Raw genomic sequence first — 14,870 nt, forward strand, 5'->3', positions numbered from 1 at the left:
TTTCATTGGCAGATCATCTTATTTACCTGCTCAAATTAAGGGTAAATACACTTAATTTAAGACATTTTTTTTTTTACTTATTTCTAGATGTTTTTTGCAGTGCAGGGAATTATAAGTTAGTAAAGCTCTTAACACCCCTAGCATAAACTTTATCCTGAACTATAATTCTGATGTTTAATGTTATCTTAAAGACATAATACCAATTGAAATATCTGTTTCATGTTGTACAGCTTATTACCCTTTCACAGTTTATTCTTTATTAACATTTTAAAAGCTGCATTCACAGTAAATAACGTTTTTGGGGGAAAGAATGATGAAAATGATCTGTACTGTTACATACAATTAATTAAATATATACATTTTTGGTCATTGTAAAAAGGACAGCTGCATATTTCAAACAGTTTTTATACTCCAGAGTTTTATGCAGGTTTCAAATTGTGAAGCATAACAAAAAAAGCACAAGAAATGCTTATCTACTTCTGATGATGACTGTTATTCAGAGTCAACCCAAGACAGCAGCAAACCTCATAACTCCTTGAAACCACCTGTAGACCTCAAGATGCAGAGAGCAACAAGTAATAAAAATTGCTACTGTTTTATTTATACTGTATTTAAACTTAATGTTAAATGTGCTGAAAATAACATTATATTTATGCTTTTTAAATAATGGTGTCAGAAGTTCAGAAGTTTACCTTACAACCTTTCATGGCCATTGTGTCCTTGGGCAAGGCACTTCACCTGCATCTCCTACCTCTACTAGTCAGAAGACCTGCTGGTGTTTTTAGTTTGACACCCAGTGAGTGTGTGCATGAATGGTTGCATGACTGATTGTAGAGTGCAGTCAAATCTACTGACTTGAAAAAGACACTATATAAGTACAGGCCATTTAACATTTAAATGTAATACGTCAGTCCCTTAATGAATTGCACTTCAATTTGCATTGTACTGTCCAAAATGTTCATAAACTTACTTTGTTTTTGCTTGCTTTTATTCAGCTTTTTTTTTTTTTTTGTGGTCCAAGTGTTTTATTTGTTTGACAAATGTTTTAGCTTTGTTTCTTCTAGTTTATTATCTAATTGATGTAAAGCACTTTGAATTGTCCATGTACTGAATTGTGATGTACAATTAAACTTGTCTTGCCTTGCCTTAGGGTGGAAAGGATTTTTGACAAAGGCAACTAACAGGCAAGGCAATTTTAAAATGCCTTATCGGAAAATGAAAAACGTAACAGTAATATTAACCAATGCATTTAAGAATATTAGAAAAAAATAACCATCACATAAAAAAAATTCTCTCAAAGAGTCTAAAGTAGAAATAGTCCCCTGAGGAAAGAAAGCCTGGTCTCAGATGACCTTAGGGTTTTAACAAGGAACTGGGATATGGATGAGGGCCCAGGACTGATTAAAACTTTGCTGATAACAAGATTTTAAACACATGCTTTGGAAGTGCAGCAATTTTGAGGGCTGAAGTTATATTGGAGAGTGTTGGGCTAGTGGTTAGAGCAGTGCGCTTGTGCACTGAGAAGGTTGCAAGTACCTGGTTCAATCCCTACAGCCTCCACTCTGGGTTCCTGAGCAAAACCCTTATCCCCACAATGCTCCCTGGGAACCCAGCAATGGCAGCCCACTGCTCCCCAAAGGGGATGGATTAAATGTAGAGATTGAGTTTCCCCATTGTGTAAAATTAAAGGGATTTGCACTGCATTAAAAAAAAAAATTAAAAGTGACCCGCAATTTCCTGTATTTGTTCAGGTGTTTGGCAGCAGATTTTACATGTGTTGCAGCTCTAATTGATTTATCCAATGGACTGTTTTTGATGAAAGCTGGAAAAGACATTTTTACAGTAAAAGACAAAAATTAAAAGACAAAAATGTTCTGTTTAAAATATCTCAAATGCTACTGTATTTACATATAGCATTAAAAGATGGACCAGGAAATGCTCGGTTATCTTTGCTCAGTTTTTAATTTTTATATAAACATCAAGAAGCATTTTTTGTTTAACCAAACTTTGTACTAAAGAGAGTAGAAATAATGTGTTAATGTTTTTAATCAGATGGATGAAAAAACAAAAGACAGCAGAGATGGCACAGCTTATTCTAAAAGACAATACAAGCAGATCTATAAAGCACAAAAATAACCCAGGCACAAAAGCTGCCAGTGAAAAAGTAGAATTTCCGTTTACATCAATTTAGTCATAATTATTTTTTTTATTTAGAAGTCAAAGATCACAAAAAAATCATTATTATTATTATTATTATTATGGCTGCAGATTCATTTGGTCTAATAATTGATTGATTTTAGTTGAAAGACGAAATTCACTGTTAGTTTGGCCCACTCTTCTGTATTTAAATATATTATTGGGTGCTAAAAGGCGTGCTTTTTTTCCTTTTTTTTGGCCGCCTAGGCAGTTGAAGGGAAAGATACAGTATGGTGGGAGAAATGAAAAGTGTGAATTGTTCTATCTCCACCAGAGGGAGCTGTTTCTTCGTTTCTATAAGTGAAAAGTAAACTGACTTCATTAGGAACGGTCTGTTAGAAACTATTGATGATGAGTTAAATGTTTCCCTTTTTAATTTGATTAATTTACCTTCTGCAAAAAATATATTCAATATTCATTATATTTTGGCCTGAGGCAACAGTCATTTTTAACATATAAATTATATATAGGCTATGTGTATGGTTGTCAAATACGGGGCTTTAAACTTCAATGGGAGCTGCTGCTCACATCAACCCGGATATGAAGTCCTTTTCCCCCATCTGAACCACAATGAAAGCAGCTTGAGGAACTACATTTCCGTGACGCCATATAGAAGGCTGTTGCGCAACAAGGTGGGGCTTCTCTCGGTTTGAATCAACAAGTTGCTCCGTCAGTCAGTCAGTCAGTCAGTCACGCAGATAGACAGACAGGAAAACGCACAGAGAGGCTGAAGCCAATCAGCGGCAGGTGGTCAGAGCGCGTCCCGCACTTCTATCCCAATTTCTAACACGGATTACTGACATGTTCTCACCATAGAACCAGCAGATCAACTGGCTGGAGTAGAATGGATGGAGATTAACTTCTTCAAAAATATTTAGTTTCTTTTTTTTTTTTTTGACAGTCGAAGGACGCGTAAAGTGAAGTTACTGCTTTTTTAGCGTCTCTACGCGCGTGCGGTCTGCGTAAAGGTCCAGCAGCCACCTATTATTTTACTTTTATTATTTTATCTTTTTTATTTGATTCTAAACGCGTCACACCAGTTATGGCACTCGCAAGATTTAGTAAAATTCTCCGACTGCCAACCATTGAGCTGAAAAAGAAACTCAAACAGTATGAGCACGTCAGCCGGGACATCAACCCTAATGACATCTGGGAGATAGTAGGGGAGCTGGGGGACGGTGCGTTTGGGAAGGTCTACAAGGTAAGACTCTTTAAATATTCTCTGTTATAGTGTAATTTGTCTATGCTATGATTCTGTACTTTCTCCTTGGATTAAACTTATTTTCAAGAAAAAAATTAAAAGATAAACCATTACTGATCATAATTATTTGTAATTGGGAGTTTTTTTTGGAGGTGTGGTGAGTTACTCCTTGCCACATAGCAGGTGCCTCCTCCCAGATTTTTTTCTTTCTTTAAATGGACAACTATGTCAGGTATGTTGTTGAGCAGGTAGTTACTGTCAGCTTCAGGTTGGGCGTCCACATGAAACGGTACAGGTGTAACTGAATGCTTTAGAAAAAACATCCCTTTAAAATAGGAACTGTTCTAGGGTAGGAAATAAAATTGTATCTTATTGAAATCAGGTTAAGTCAAATATGTTTACAAAATGATTTCACACAGGAAAAAAAAGGGCTAAAAAATCCTATACCAATTGGGTGGAAGACAATATTTGGTCATGAGATATCCTTTATTTATTTTTCAAGCATTTGGCAGCAAAAAATGCTCTTTTATAAAAAAGAAAAAAGTTTCTTACCCAGACTAAAGGGCATACAAAAACGTCAATTCAGCTTTAGTTAATTCTTAGATGAATACCGATTTTTATTTTTTGAAATCCTAATCTCAGAGATCGGAAGTAGGATGGAGAAACACCCGACCCCAAATTGCTTGAGGTCCAGTATAATGTTTAAAAGGACAGTGATGGTTTAGGGAGCCATTTTCGCCATGGTGGTCCACCATGTTTTATCAAGTTTAAACTTTACACTGCCATCTACAAAGATATTTGTAGATTATTTAATGCTCTTTGCTGACAAGCCTTATGGAGTTGCTTGTTTGATATTTCAAACTGGACTTGACACATGCCCAGTCAGCAAAATGTGCCAGTACCTTCTGTACCTGCTAAAGCCAGGCATACACTGTGCAATATTTTCAGTCATTGCACGCAGCTAAAGCTCAAACTGTACGATGAAATTGCAGGGTTTGAAAGTTCAAAGCTCACAATGTATGTTCTCATACTGTACGGCCCGATGCTCTGATGCAATCTACCTGCTCACACTGCACGTATAAAAACCACCCATTGGACTCGGTGCTGGTCGGAGTTGTCAGTCTGGCAGAAGAACTCCCTTGTTTGCTCACATGCAGTGCTCAAGGTTCTGGTAAATCATCTTGTAGACGCTCATAGCTCTGCTTCAACAGCAGGATTTGTCCACGAACACCTCACGACGGCCGGCTGAATTTCAAACATGTTTGATTTTCTCCCGACCTTACGATTCCGGATCAGGAGGTGGTCGTGAGAGGCTAATCGCCCCTTGTTACCCTTTGTACACTACACAACTAACGATGAGGCTGAAACTCGGCCGGATTGAAAAAATTCCCCGCATGACTGGAAAATCGTACCAAAAACTGCAAAAAAAAAATCGTAGAGTGTATGCCCGGCTTAAGAGAATGTTGGCAGTGCAGAGAAATCAAAGTCTGCTTATAAAGCAGCATGGGCCTCTTGTGACACCTCTTGTGACACCTTTGCAGAGCAGTAAACTGTGTTTAGGGGCAGACATGTCCCAAGTCAGTGCTCAAGGACTGCTCTCCTTTAGGTTTTCAATGTCTCAGCATCAGCACAGCTGATTCAGGTTTATTGCAGTTCAGCAAAGCCTGTTAATCAGCTATCAGTAGAAATCAGCTGTGCTGAAACGGGGAAACGTCTTAAACCTGAAGGAAAGCAGGGGTTTAGGGTTTTCATTAAATAAAGGTAATCATCATAAGAATCAACAGGAATGCTTGCTTGATGTGATTCACTCGGTTTAATAGTTTTTATTTTTTATCCAATCTTTTTTTTTTTTTCTTTCTACTGAAACAAATTGATGCACCTGTGTTATTCTTTTCAACACTCCTAGTGAATCCACTACAGTACAAGTCAGCCCAACTGGACACTGAAAGGCCTTTTTCATTAATTCTGAGCTGCCATCCAGGCCTTAGCAACTGACCAACTTTTGGCTTGGAAAACGTATTTAATCTTGACTTGCTGCTGTGTCCGTTCACCCCTGTTAAACTGAGCACAGGCATTCTGTGTTCATACTGCCCAGCAGAGTACAGTGAATGCCTTTGACACAGCCGAGGCTGTGGTGGAAGAAGCAGCTCTTTGGAAGAATTCTGCAATGACTAGAGAGGCACTTTTTATATGAAAGGAAAGGCTCTGTTTGGTGGATGGTATGCAATGACTAGAAAAGGTTTGAGAAAGTTAACTATAAATATTTGCTGTTTTTACAAAAACACCTGGAAGGAGGTTGTATTTTTAAGGACATTAATATTATAAGGTATATTATGCCTTCAGATTTGAATGTACAGGCAACAGGCAAGGTGCTAAGCTTTCGCAAAAGCATGAAGACCTAAACTAACTCGTCTAGGGAAGATTAAAGTACCCTTATGAAATGCCCTTTTACCTGTGTATTTGGGTTTTTCCTGTTTACATTAAAACCCTGCTATTTAACCTTTAGCTGGTATCAATGGGTTCCCAATGAAACATCTTCATAGCTGCATCTCCCAGACAAACTGAGGGTTTGGATGCTAAGTGACTGAGTAGATAATGGCTAAAGGAGGAAGTTGTTGGACTGATGTTACATCTCTGGGACTGACAACTTGTTGTTGCTGCCCCCACGTTTCAGAGTTATCAGGCTGTGCGTTGGAGGTGAAGCCCTTATTTGGTGGATTACATGTTTTCCTTTACAGACTGTGATTGAGGAGGGTTGGGTAAAGGGTGGAGGCCTGGTTTCCTTATTTACAAATCAGAATGTTGGAGGAGGAAGTAAGGAAAAGACGAGTTTTGGTTTTGTGACATTGTGCTGCTGAAGACACCTAAACCAACCTGTTAATAGTATAGTGAGGGGAAGACTACAATGTAATCCTGACTGCCATTGACTAAATGTTAATGTCACAGCTAGAAGAACAATAGTTGACTTTCTAAAGAAGAGAGTTGTGGACATATCAATAGTACAAACTTGTTAAAAATGTAGTATAATCCAACATTTTTCTTAGTTCTGGTGTATTTCTGAATGTTTAACACGCAAGAGCAACTGTTGTTTTCCTATATTGGAACCGCTAAAATGAGTGTTCCTTGTTACGGAAGTCCAGAGAACTGCTTGAGTAACTAAAAGCGCCATCTTAGTGACACAGTTTCACAATATCGGTGACCCAGCATGTGTGTTTGGCTGCAATTCACAGCAGAAATACACAGATGAGAGATTTATTTTCTGCCAAGTTACTGCAAATGAAAACTGCAAGCTCACCATTACTAGTTTAACCATCTTTAACAGGGATGTGGAAACAATTAGTGATAAAGGTAAATGGAAACAATACTACTGTTTGTAGTTTTCTTTCATTGTCAGGATAAGCTTACTACTGCGTTTTGTATAGCAGGGAAATTGTACTGAAATATAGTTTTATTTATCTTGAAATCTGCCAATATCACCAACTATGGGTTGTTGTCTAAGATGGGATATGTGTCTCATTTCCTTTGCCTCTGCAGGTGCCCATGCACACCCTCTTTCTGTTTTTTTTTTTGTTTTTTTGTGAGGTTTTCTGTGTACCTTTTTTAGAATGTCATGATTAGCTATTTTCTTGTGGCTAAAGAAAAATATTTATTTTAAATGTGCCTCTTTCCCTCTTTGCCTTTTTGCAGCATTTTGCAGCTAAAAATCAGGTCTTTGTTGGGCAACACCACTAGAATAAGACTTTACCAAAAGCTGCCTGAGTTAAGACATATCATGTACAAGGTGGAAATATTATTAGCATAGCCTGGAACTTCATGTGGCTTTAAGTCAGGCATAAAACAGAGGAGTTGTATGCTTCCCTTACTAATTAATGAGCCACGTGCCACTGAGCACACTGCCCTGCTGTCGCTGTTTGTGAAACGTATCTATAGACACGCCTGCAGAATATGAGGAGGATGCACTTTTGTCAAATTCTCTCTGCTGCCCTTGTCCTTAGGTGTAGGAACACAGTGTTCCAAATCTGAGTCTTTACTGGCTCCAAAAAATGACTATTATGATGCATACTCTAGGCTTGTCATAATTATTATATTATATTATTATATTACGCCGATATTGGCAAAAAAATGCGTATCGGCAAAGCATGTAAAATGCCGATCCAGTAAAAAAAAAAAAATCTGGTCCGTATTTTCCAGTTTCGCCGATTGAAACGATCCATTCCACTATTTTGCGCCAGTGTTTCCCTGTTTTGCATTTTTATTAAAACTTACAGTAATACTTGCACCTTTAACTGTTTACGGTTTTACTGTTCACTGTGCAATTTCAGATTGCTATTCATAATTTTGTCCAGTTTGTGTTTATCTCTTAATAAACAGGTAAGTTTGTTGTTACCAAGCATTGTGTTTTATTCAATCTCACCTAATTTAGCTGGCCAAATGTTATCAAGAGTACTAAAACCCTTTTCAACATGAGTCTTACAACTAAGGCTAAATACTTTAACTTAAACTTAAATACATGCTCGGATAGGCTGGTATCGGCCAGTATCGGATCGGAAGTCCAAAAACAATATCGGTATCGGATCGGAAGTGAAAAAACCTGGATCGGAACATCTCTAGCATACTCTCTCTTATTGAATAAGTCTGTTTATGCTCACTTTAACAAAAATAAATTACTTTTTAAGCTGAATTTGTGTGCGTACTTATGTGATGTAAATGTGTTCCTGTTCTCCAGAGATTCCCCTTGAAATGTTCCAAAGAAGGAATAGTGTTCTACTGGTAAAAAAAGGATCAAGGGCTGCCAGTGTTCAATGATCCACACATGGAGTGCATATTTTGGCCTTTGTTGTTTAGTCTAAAGGCGTCGACACCCGGGAGGAGATGTCGTTCTCTATGAAATTTCGACCGACGGCGTCACGTTGGGTTTCACAGCTGTGATGATGACAGTCATTTGTCATTTGCTGCCGTCTGTCACTCCCTTTTGGTCAAGCCCATAATTGGTGAGTTCTTATAGCTTAGATTACTACAGAAGTTCATATTTGGTTTTGATGCAAAGGTGTCAACATACTCTATGCTCTTCAGTAGTGTGTGTATCGGGCTGCATTGCTCAGGGTCAGTCACTGAGTCCAAGGTGGTTATAATGTCCTGGAATGGTGTACAGCATTCCACGTTGACCACGGCACATTTGTTTAGATATTCAGCTAGTTTGCAGCTAATGTCAAGTACAAATGAAAGTAAACGTAGTTTCCTCTATAGCTCAACTCTTAACATTATTGTTTCAAAATTAGTTTATGGAGATAAAAAGGTGGAAAATGGACACTATCCACCTGCAACAGAACAGCAATGAATAGAGTGACAAGAGTCAATTTGTGCTTGACTAAACCTGACCGGAGATCAGCCAGCTGGAATCTCAATCCATTCTTTTAAGTCAGTCACTGCTCCACGCTAAGTGCTATCAAAGCTAACATTACTTTCAGGTCTGTATGCTGTTACTAAGCAAAGAAGACTCGTTTGACTTCATTTTGGATCAACAGGATGTTTAAAAGAATTTATAAAGAGGTCAGCAGAAGCAGTGTTGTAAGAAATTACAGTTTTTTTTTTTCACCACATGCTGAGGCTTGTTTGCAGTCTGAAGTCTAAGCTTGGAAAGGGGCAGTCGTTCTGATTTATTCTGTGCTTCTGACCACTGTCTTAACAAAGGATAAATATGGAAGTCTTGGTAGTGTTTTGGAAATCAAATTCCATAAAGAAACCCTACGTTTTCTATAATACACGCAAAGACTGATGTTTGAGCGACCCTAACCAGATTACTGACAGAGCTACAATGCTATGTCTTAAGCAAAGTGAAGTAAAAAAAATAAAGTCATCACCGTTTTGTATTTTTTTAATAATTGTTCATGTTTTACAGGTACTCTGCTCCCCAAAAACACATGAATGTAGATAATAAATGTAGATAACGACTAAAGGACCTCACAACAATATTATGCACTTGTATTCTATTCTTGCACATCTGTATTAGTTGATCAATGTTTTTCCAAAAGATCGATATTCTAAATTAGTCACACATTTTAGACTGGTGCACATTTAATGTTACAACAATTTCCATATATTAAAGGATATACATTTTTAGACAAAAATGAAAATAGTGCTCTCTGTTTTAATTTTTTTCCATTTTTGTAGGGCAGATATTGTAGGTAACTTAGAATACTCTGTCACTCAATGCCTAAAGGTTGTGTTGCCTTACACTGATTTTCTGTTGCAGATAGTAGGATATGTGAACAACCTAAATAAAACTGATGTATCTGGTTATAAAGTGAAAGAGAAACAAAGCTGGATGATTGGTGTGGGGGGGGGGGTTTCCGCAGCTTTCTACATTCGCTTTACAAGGTGTTATGAGAAATGCAAAAGTTGTAATGCTTCAACATATGGCAATGCCACTGCATTTTTATCGGTTCCAAGGGTTGTCACTGTTATGGAAGGTTTGGGCTTTCCTTAGTGTAATCTAAGGCGAGCAGCTGAAGGTGCAGTCACTGATAAGAGCCCAGTCGTGTGGGTGGGGTGCTGCTGGGGTTAGGGGTCAACATCGTGGAAGCGTCCTACAGCCATATGACTGGATTATGTCCCCTGAAAAGAAACTTTCCTTATTTATCTAGAATTTTAGTCTTTTTGCAGGAAGCTGTATGTTGAAGTAGGTTAGATTAGCCTCCTGTTTTTTTTTTTTTCCTTCTCCCATGTTGTTGTTATGATAGTTTCTTGTAAAAAAAATCTTGCGTTACCTGTCTGGAGTTTTTGTTGCTCATTTTAAAACAAGAGCTTGTAATTACTCCAGTCTTTCATGCTTTGTGTGGGCTGTGAGCAGGAAGTTTTGCTCATCTGTCATGAGATTTATGGTTTTTGAACCACAGTGTGATGATGGATTCGAATTACAGTTGTCGTTTCCTTTAAGGTAGTTAATAAAGTATCAAGATTTGCTTGCTTGCTTCGCTGACCTGATTTGTTTTGTTCCTGTGACTTGCTACATCAAGGTTCACTGTGGAGCATTTCTTCCACACGACGAGAGAGTCTGATTGCTTCATTTTAGGGTGTGTTTTTAGTTTAGGCCTGAGCTTGACAACTTGACATGCTTCACGCCCAGGACATCTGTGAAAGCAAAAAAATATATGTTTAAATGTGTTCGGCATCTTGAGTAGGAGTGGAAGAATCTTGGTGGGTTAGAAGAAATATGTAAAACTGTATTTGAGAACTTTAAGCTTTAGGAGGGACTTTTTCTCAGAGATGCATAGCAACAAGGCTGACTTTGTTTTTAAAGCTGGGGTTAGCCAAGAGATCAGGGACTAAGATTATGTTTCCTCTTACATCTCAAGGTGAAAGTTAAGTGGTGCTTTGAAAGCCTTGAAGGAGCTAGTGTTTATTGCAGGTTTTAAGTAAACAATCTGGTTAATTTCCGGTTTGGATTTACAATCCTCCCTGATAAAGAAATTGAAAATCACTATTATTACAGGTTTTATGAGATCCAACTATTAATAGGATAGTATTTTTAAATATGAGTGTAGGCCCATTTATTAGAAAGAAAGTTACATATTCTTACCTGGATAAGTTGGTAAGCATAACAATTTCAACGAATAAATTCAACTGATGCATGTTTTCTAATCTATTCTTTACGTTTTCAAAATCATCAGGGTTTTCAAGGAACTATTAATATTTTAACTTAACAGTGGACCATTTGTCTAGACTACTAGACTAGACGATGTTGATCTTCATAGGTCAGATAATGGTTTCTAGAAAAGTTACTCTGGTCTAAATACTTGGGTGGAGTGTGAACCTTAAAGACAATCTGGGGACTTCTGGGTAGCAGTCGAAATTTAGCCATGTTGCTGTAAGATCCAATTAACGCAAGTTTTTGACGTATCCAGGCATGACGCATCTTAGATTTAATGCAAAGACTCACAAAGGCATAAAAGTTGTGTGATCACAAAGCATTTGATATTTATTTCCATACTGCAGGAATAGGTTTTATGACCATAATGCTGTTTGATTTAGATGTTTACTCATCAAGTAAGTCCTAAACTATGTTCGTAGTACCTTATCTTAACCGCAAAGTTAATCACCTCAGGAAACTACAGCTTGTTGAGATTCTTGGGAAAAATCAAAATGTGTGATGGCAATTGACTAGGTAGGTTATAAATAACCAAACATCTAATACTTTTGATTGTTATCTGTATGAATATGCCAGTATGAAATTATGACAGTATGAGGGGAAAAATGACATGTTTGCTGACTTGTGGGTTGATCCTTTGCATAATTTCTATAGTCTGGGTGGAACTGTGGGTGGGAAGTGGGTTGGGGGAAGAGTTCAGGGCATTCCCTTTCCTCCTCATCAAACAGCATGTAGAGCTAACACCTACATGGGAGCACAGGAGGAGGGGTTGTGATGCTGCAACTGCTCATACTTCAGCACTCTCTGTGATGAAATTCGTCAAAAAATGCTCAAACCCCATATGATGGAAACTTTCAGTGGTTTGGAAACCACAGGTTTTTCTATATTGGGGAAAACCGCCCATGCCTGGTTGTCTGACATCCTGAGCTGTAGCTAGTCATTGAAACTAGTCACTGATACTCCTGGTAGTTTTAGCAGTTTTTAATAACTCACCCGCCTTTACAGCTGCAGCTGATACTGATGACAAATTAATATTGATCAAATTTTGTGAGAAATGCTGTTAGAGGATTTTCCCAAACATTTCCTCTTATACAAAAATCAGCTTCTTTGAACTCAGTTAAAAATTAGTATAATGTCTGATGCAATACCTGTGTCCAATTGCTGACCTCATGTTTCTGTGGACTTACACGTGTGTGTGTATAATGCTCAGACAGCAGTAGTTGGGTTGTTTAAAGCAAAAATGTGGTATGTGTGAGACTATAAGGTTGTAATGTAAAGTTGGTTTAAAAAACAATTAGTCCTTTCAGAAAATTTGCACATCTTTACATGGGATATAATTAAATCTTTAGAAATTATCTCTTTGATAAAGTGCAAGCTTGTAGGAGATGTTTTTTTTGCTTTTTTTTAGTCTCATAAATTACCAAGTAAGTCATCATGAACAGTTTTCAGAATAATCTTTGTTTCTGATGGAAATTCTGCCTAGATTATAGGCAGAATTGTGCATACACTTTCCAGTGTATGCACTATGTTATGCTATATTAATGAATTTTATCCACCATAAGGACCCTTAACCAGAATATACTCTATTTCTGTTGACTAAAAAGGGGGCGATCTTCTCTAAATAAAAGCAGTGAACTCATATTTGAGCAGGAATGCAGCAGAGACAGTTTTGGAAATGTAATCAGGACAAAGTGTTTTCTGCTCTTGCTGGGAAGCGACTGTTGGGTAGATTGACCTGAGCTTACTGCCAAAATCCAACACAAGAAAAGTTTGCACGCACTTATTGTAAAATCGTGTCCTGTTTTTATTTGTTGCTGTTCTTTCCCCCTTTTTTTTTTTTTAAAGATGAGAGTTTAAAACTAGTTGATGCTGGTTATAATTTTGTCCAGTTGAAACATTCATCTTGAAGAAATCTGATAAATTTAGTTTAAAGGAATAGTACACCCAAAACATGATTAGCCTTCATTTTCTACTCACCCCCATGCTGAACAACACTCTGGAGTACTTTTTTGATATCTCAAATGCATCTGGAGATCTGGGAGGCTTCTTGCTGTCTGCTGACATTCAAAGAATGGAGGTCTACGGTGCCCGAGACAGAAATGTCCATAAAAGTCCACAAAAACGTGTCAATATTCCTCCATACTGCTCGTCCAATGTATTCCAAGTGTCCTGAGTGGGTAGCATCCAGAATTTACTCGAAACGAAGTCATTTAGAATGTTTTTAGAGCATAAACAGTAGTGTATAGTATTCCCTGAAAGCGCGCGCCAGCGCGTTGAGGACGCTACGGAAGCCGGCAGACTAAACCAGATGAAAGTGCGCATTCAGCGTCTGCTCTGCTGATAATGCAAGCGTAGAAGAAGAAATGTGCTGTTTACCTGTGCAAAGAAAGAAACAATGAAAGAAAAATGTCTGAGGACTTCAGTGTTGAGGAAGAGCAGGAGTTCTTTGCCGAGCTGAATGCGCACTTTCGTCTGGTTTGGTCTGCCGCGGTTTCCGTAGACTCGTGAACGCGCTTTTAGGAAATACTATACACTACTGTTTAGGCTCTAAAAACATTCTTAATTACTTCGTTTCGAGTAAATTCTGGATGCTACCCACTCAGGACACTTGGAATACATTGGACGAGCAGCATGGAGGAATATTGACACGTTTTTGTGGACTTTTATGGACCTTTCTGTCTCGGGCACCATAGACCTCCATTATTTGAATGTCAGCAGACAGCAAGAAGCCTCCCAGATCTCCAGATGCATTTGAGATATCAAAAAAGTACTCCAGAGTGTTGTTCAGCATGGGGGTGAGTAGAAAATGAAGGCTAATCATGTTTTGGGTGTACTATTCCTTTAAGGTGTATAACCTTCAAAACACTGCTGAAGTGACACTCAAACAATAGAAACTCTCCAACTGCCTTCATTACAAAGCTAGAGATAAAAAATCTCTGCTGGACTTTGTATTCTTGTACAAATATGATACCAGTCACAGTTTTAATAGACTGAAAAAGCAGGTAGGTATTTAATTGCAGGCTTTCTCCCTCTATAAAATAAAATGTTGTTCTATATCCAGGACAGTTTTGTTTTGATGCTTCCTGAAACCAAGGACTTTACCACCATTAAACCTGAGGTTTTTCAGGTAAAGGGACCCACATTCCTGCTTGCAAAAAAAAATGTGGGGAAAGCCTAGAGAGGAAGAGCAGTTAAAGGGTTTTATAAAAGGGTAAAGGTCTTTATTGTTTTTCACCCTGAAGGAAGCTGTGTGTCTTGTTGAAAGCATAACTAAGTGTACAAATTGAAAATACAGAGCAGCATGTGGTATGCTTGTTCAACCTTAAGGGGACTGACCTCGCGAATTCTGTCGTTATTGTTTTGTAATCAATAGATACTGTGATTTGTTTCTTTAGACCTCTTTTTAGAAAGTTTGAATTGGAAGGTTTTATAACCAACAACTAAGATGAGATTATGTTTCTGCTTTCTTTTTGTTTATATATTATCTTCGGTGTAGAAATATTTGACACCTCCACTAGAGATACGTCCATCCATGTGTTTTCAACACCTCCCCAATTATTATCATTAACTCTGTCAATACAGGCTCTGTGTTGACGTTATTTCTCATCTTGATTCATTTAAAAAGCGTATGCCTGACTGTAAGTAGGACGAGTGTAAACAGATGGCAGACGTAGTGTCGTGGTAGAGGGCTGTTATAAGCTCAATGATTTAAATGTTTGCCCACTGACACATGGCCTCAAATATTCAGCTTTACTGCTTGTCCTTTTCCTTACAGTGAGCAGAGGTTGCAAATAGGTGATTACATTTCATTCATAATCTGATAAC

General features: G+C 37.9%; 1 protein-coding gene across 1 annotated transcript in view; it reads left to right on the plus strand.

Moving 5' to 3' along the window:
* Positions 1-2,866: 2,866 nt before the first annotated feature.
* stk10 (serine/threonine kinase 10) overlaps positions 2,867-14,870 on the plus strand; it is a 43,019-nt gene continuing 31,015 nt past the window's right edge. The window contains exon 1 of the mRNA XM_038302204.1: positions 2,867-3,397. Coding sequence (XP_038158132.1) covers positions 3,239-3,397 — 159 coding nt within the window. The 5' untranslated portion in view covers positions 2,867-3,238. The remainder of the gene's footprint in view (positions 3,398-14,870) is intronic.

Source organism: Cyprinodon tularosa, unplaced genomic scaffold, assembly GCF_016077235.1.
Source record: "Cyprinodon tularosa strain WSP-4 unplaced genomic scaffold, ASM1607723v1 ctg484, whole genome shotgun sequence".
NCBI classification, from domain to species: domain Eukaryota; kingdom Metazoa; phylum Chordata; class Actinopteri; order Cyprinodontiformes; family Cyprinodontidae; genus Cyprinodon; species Cyprinodon tularosa.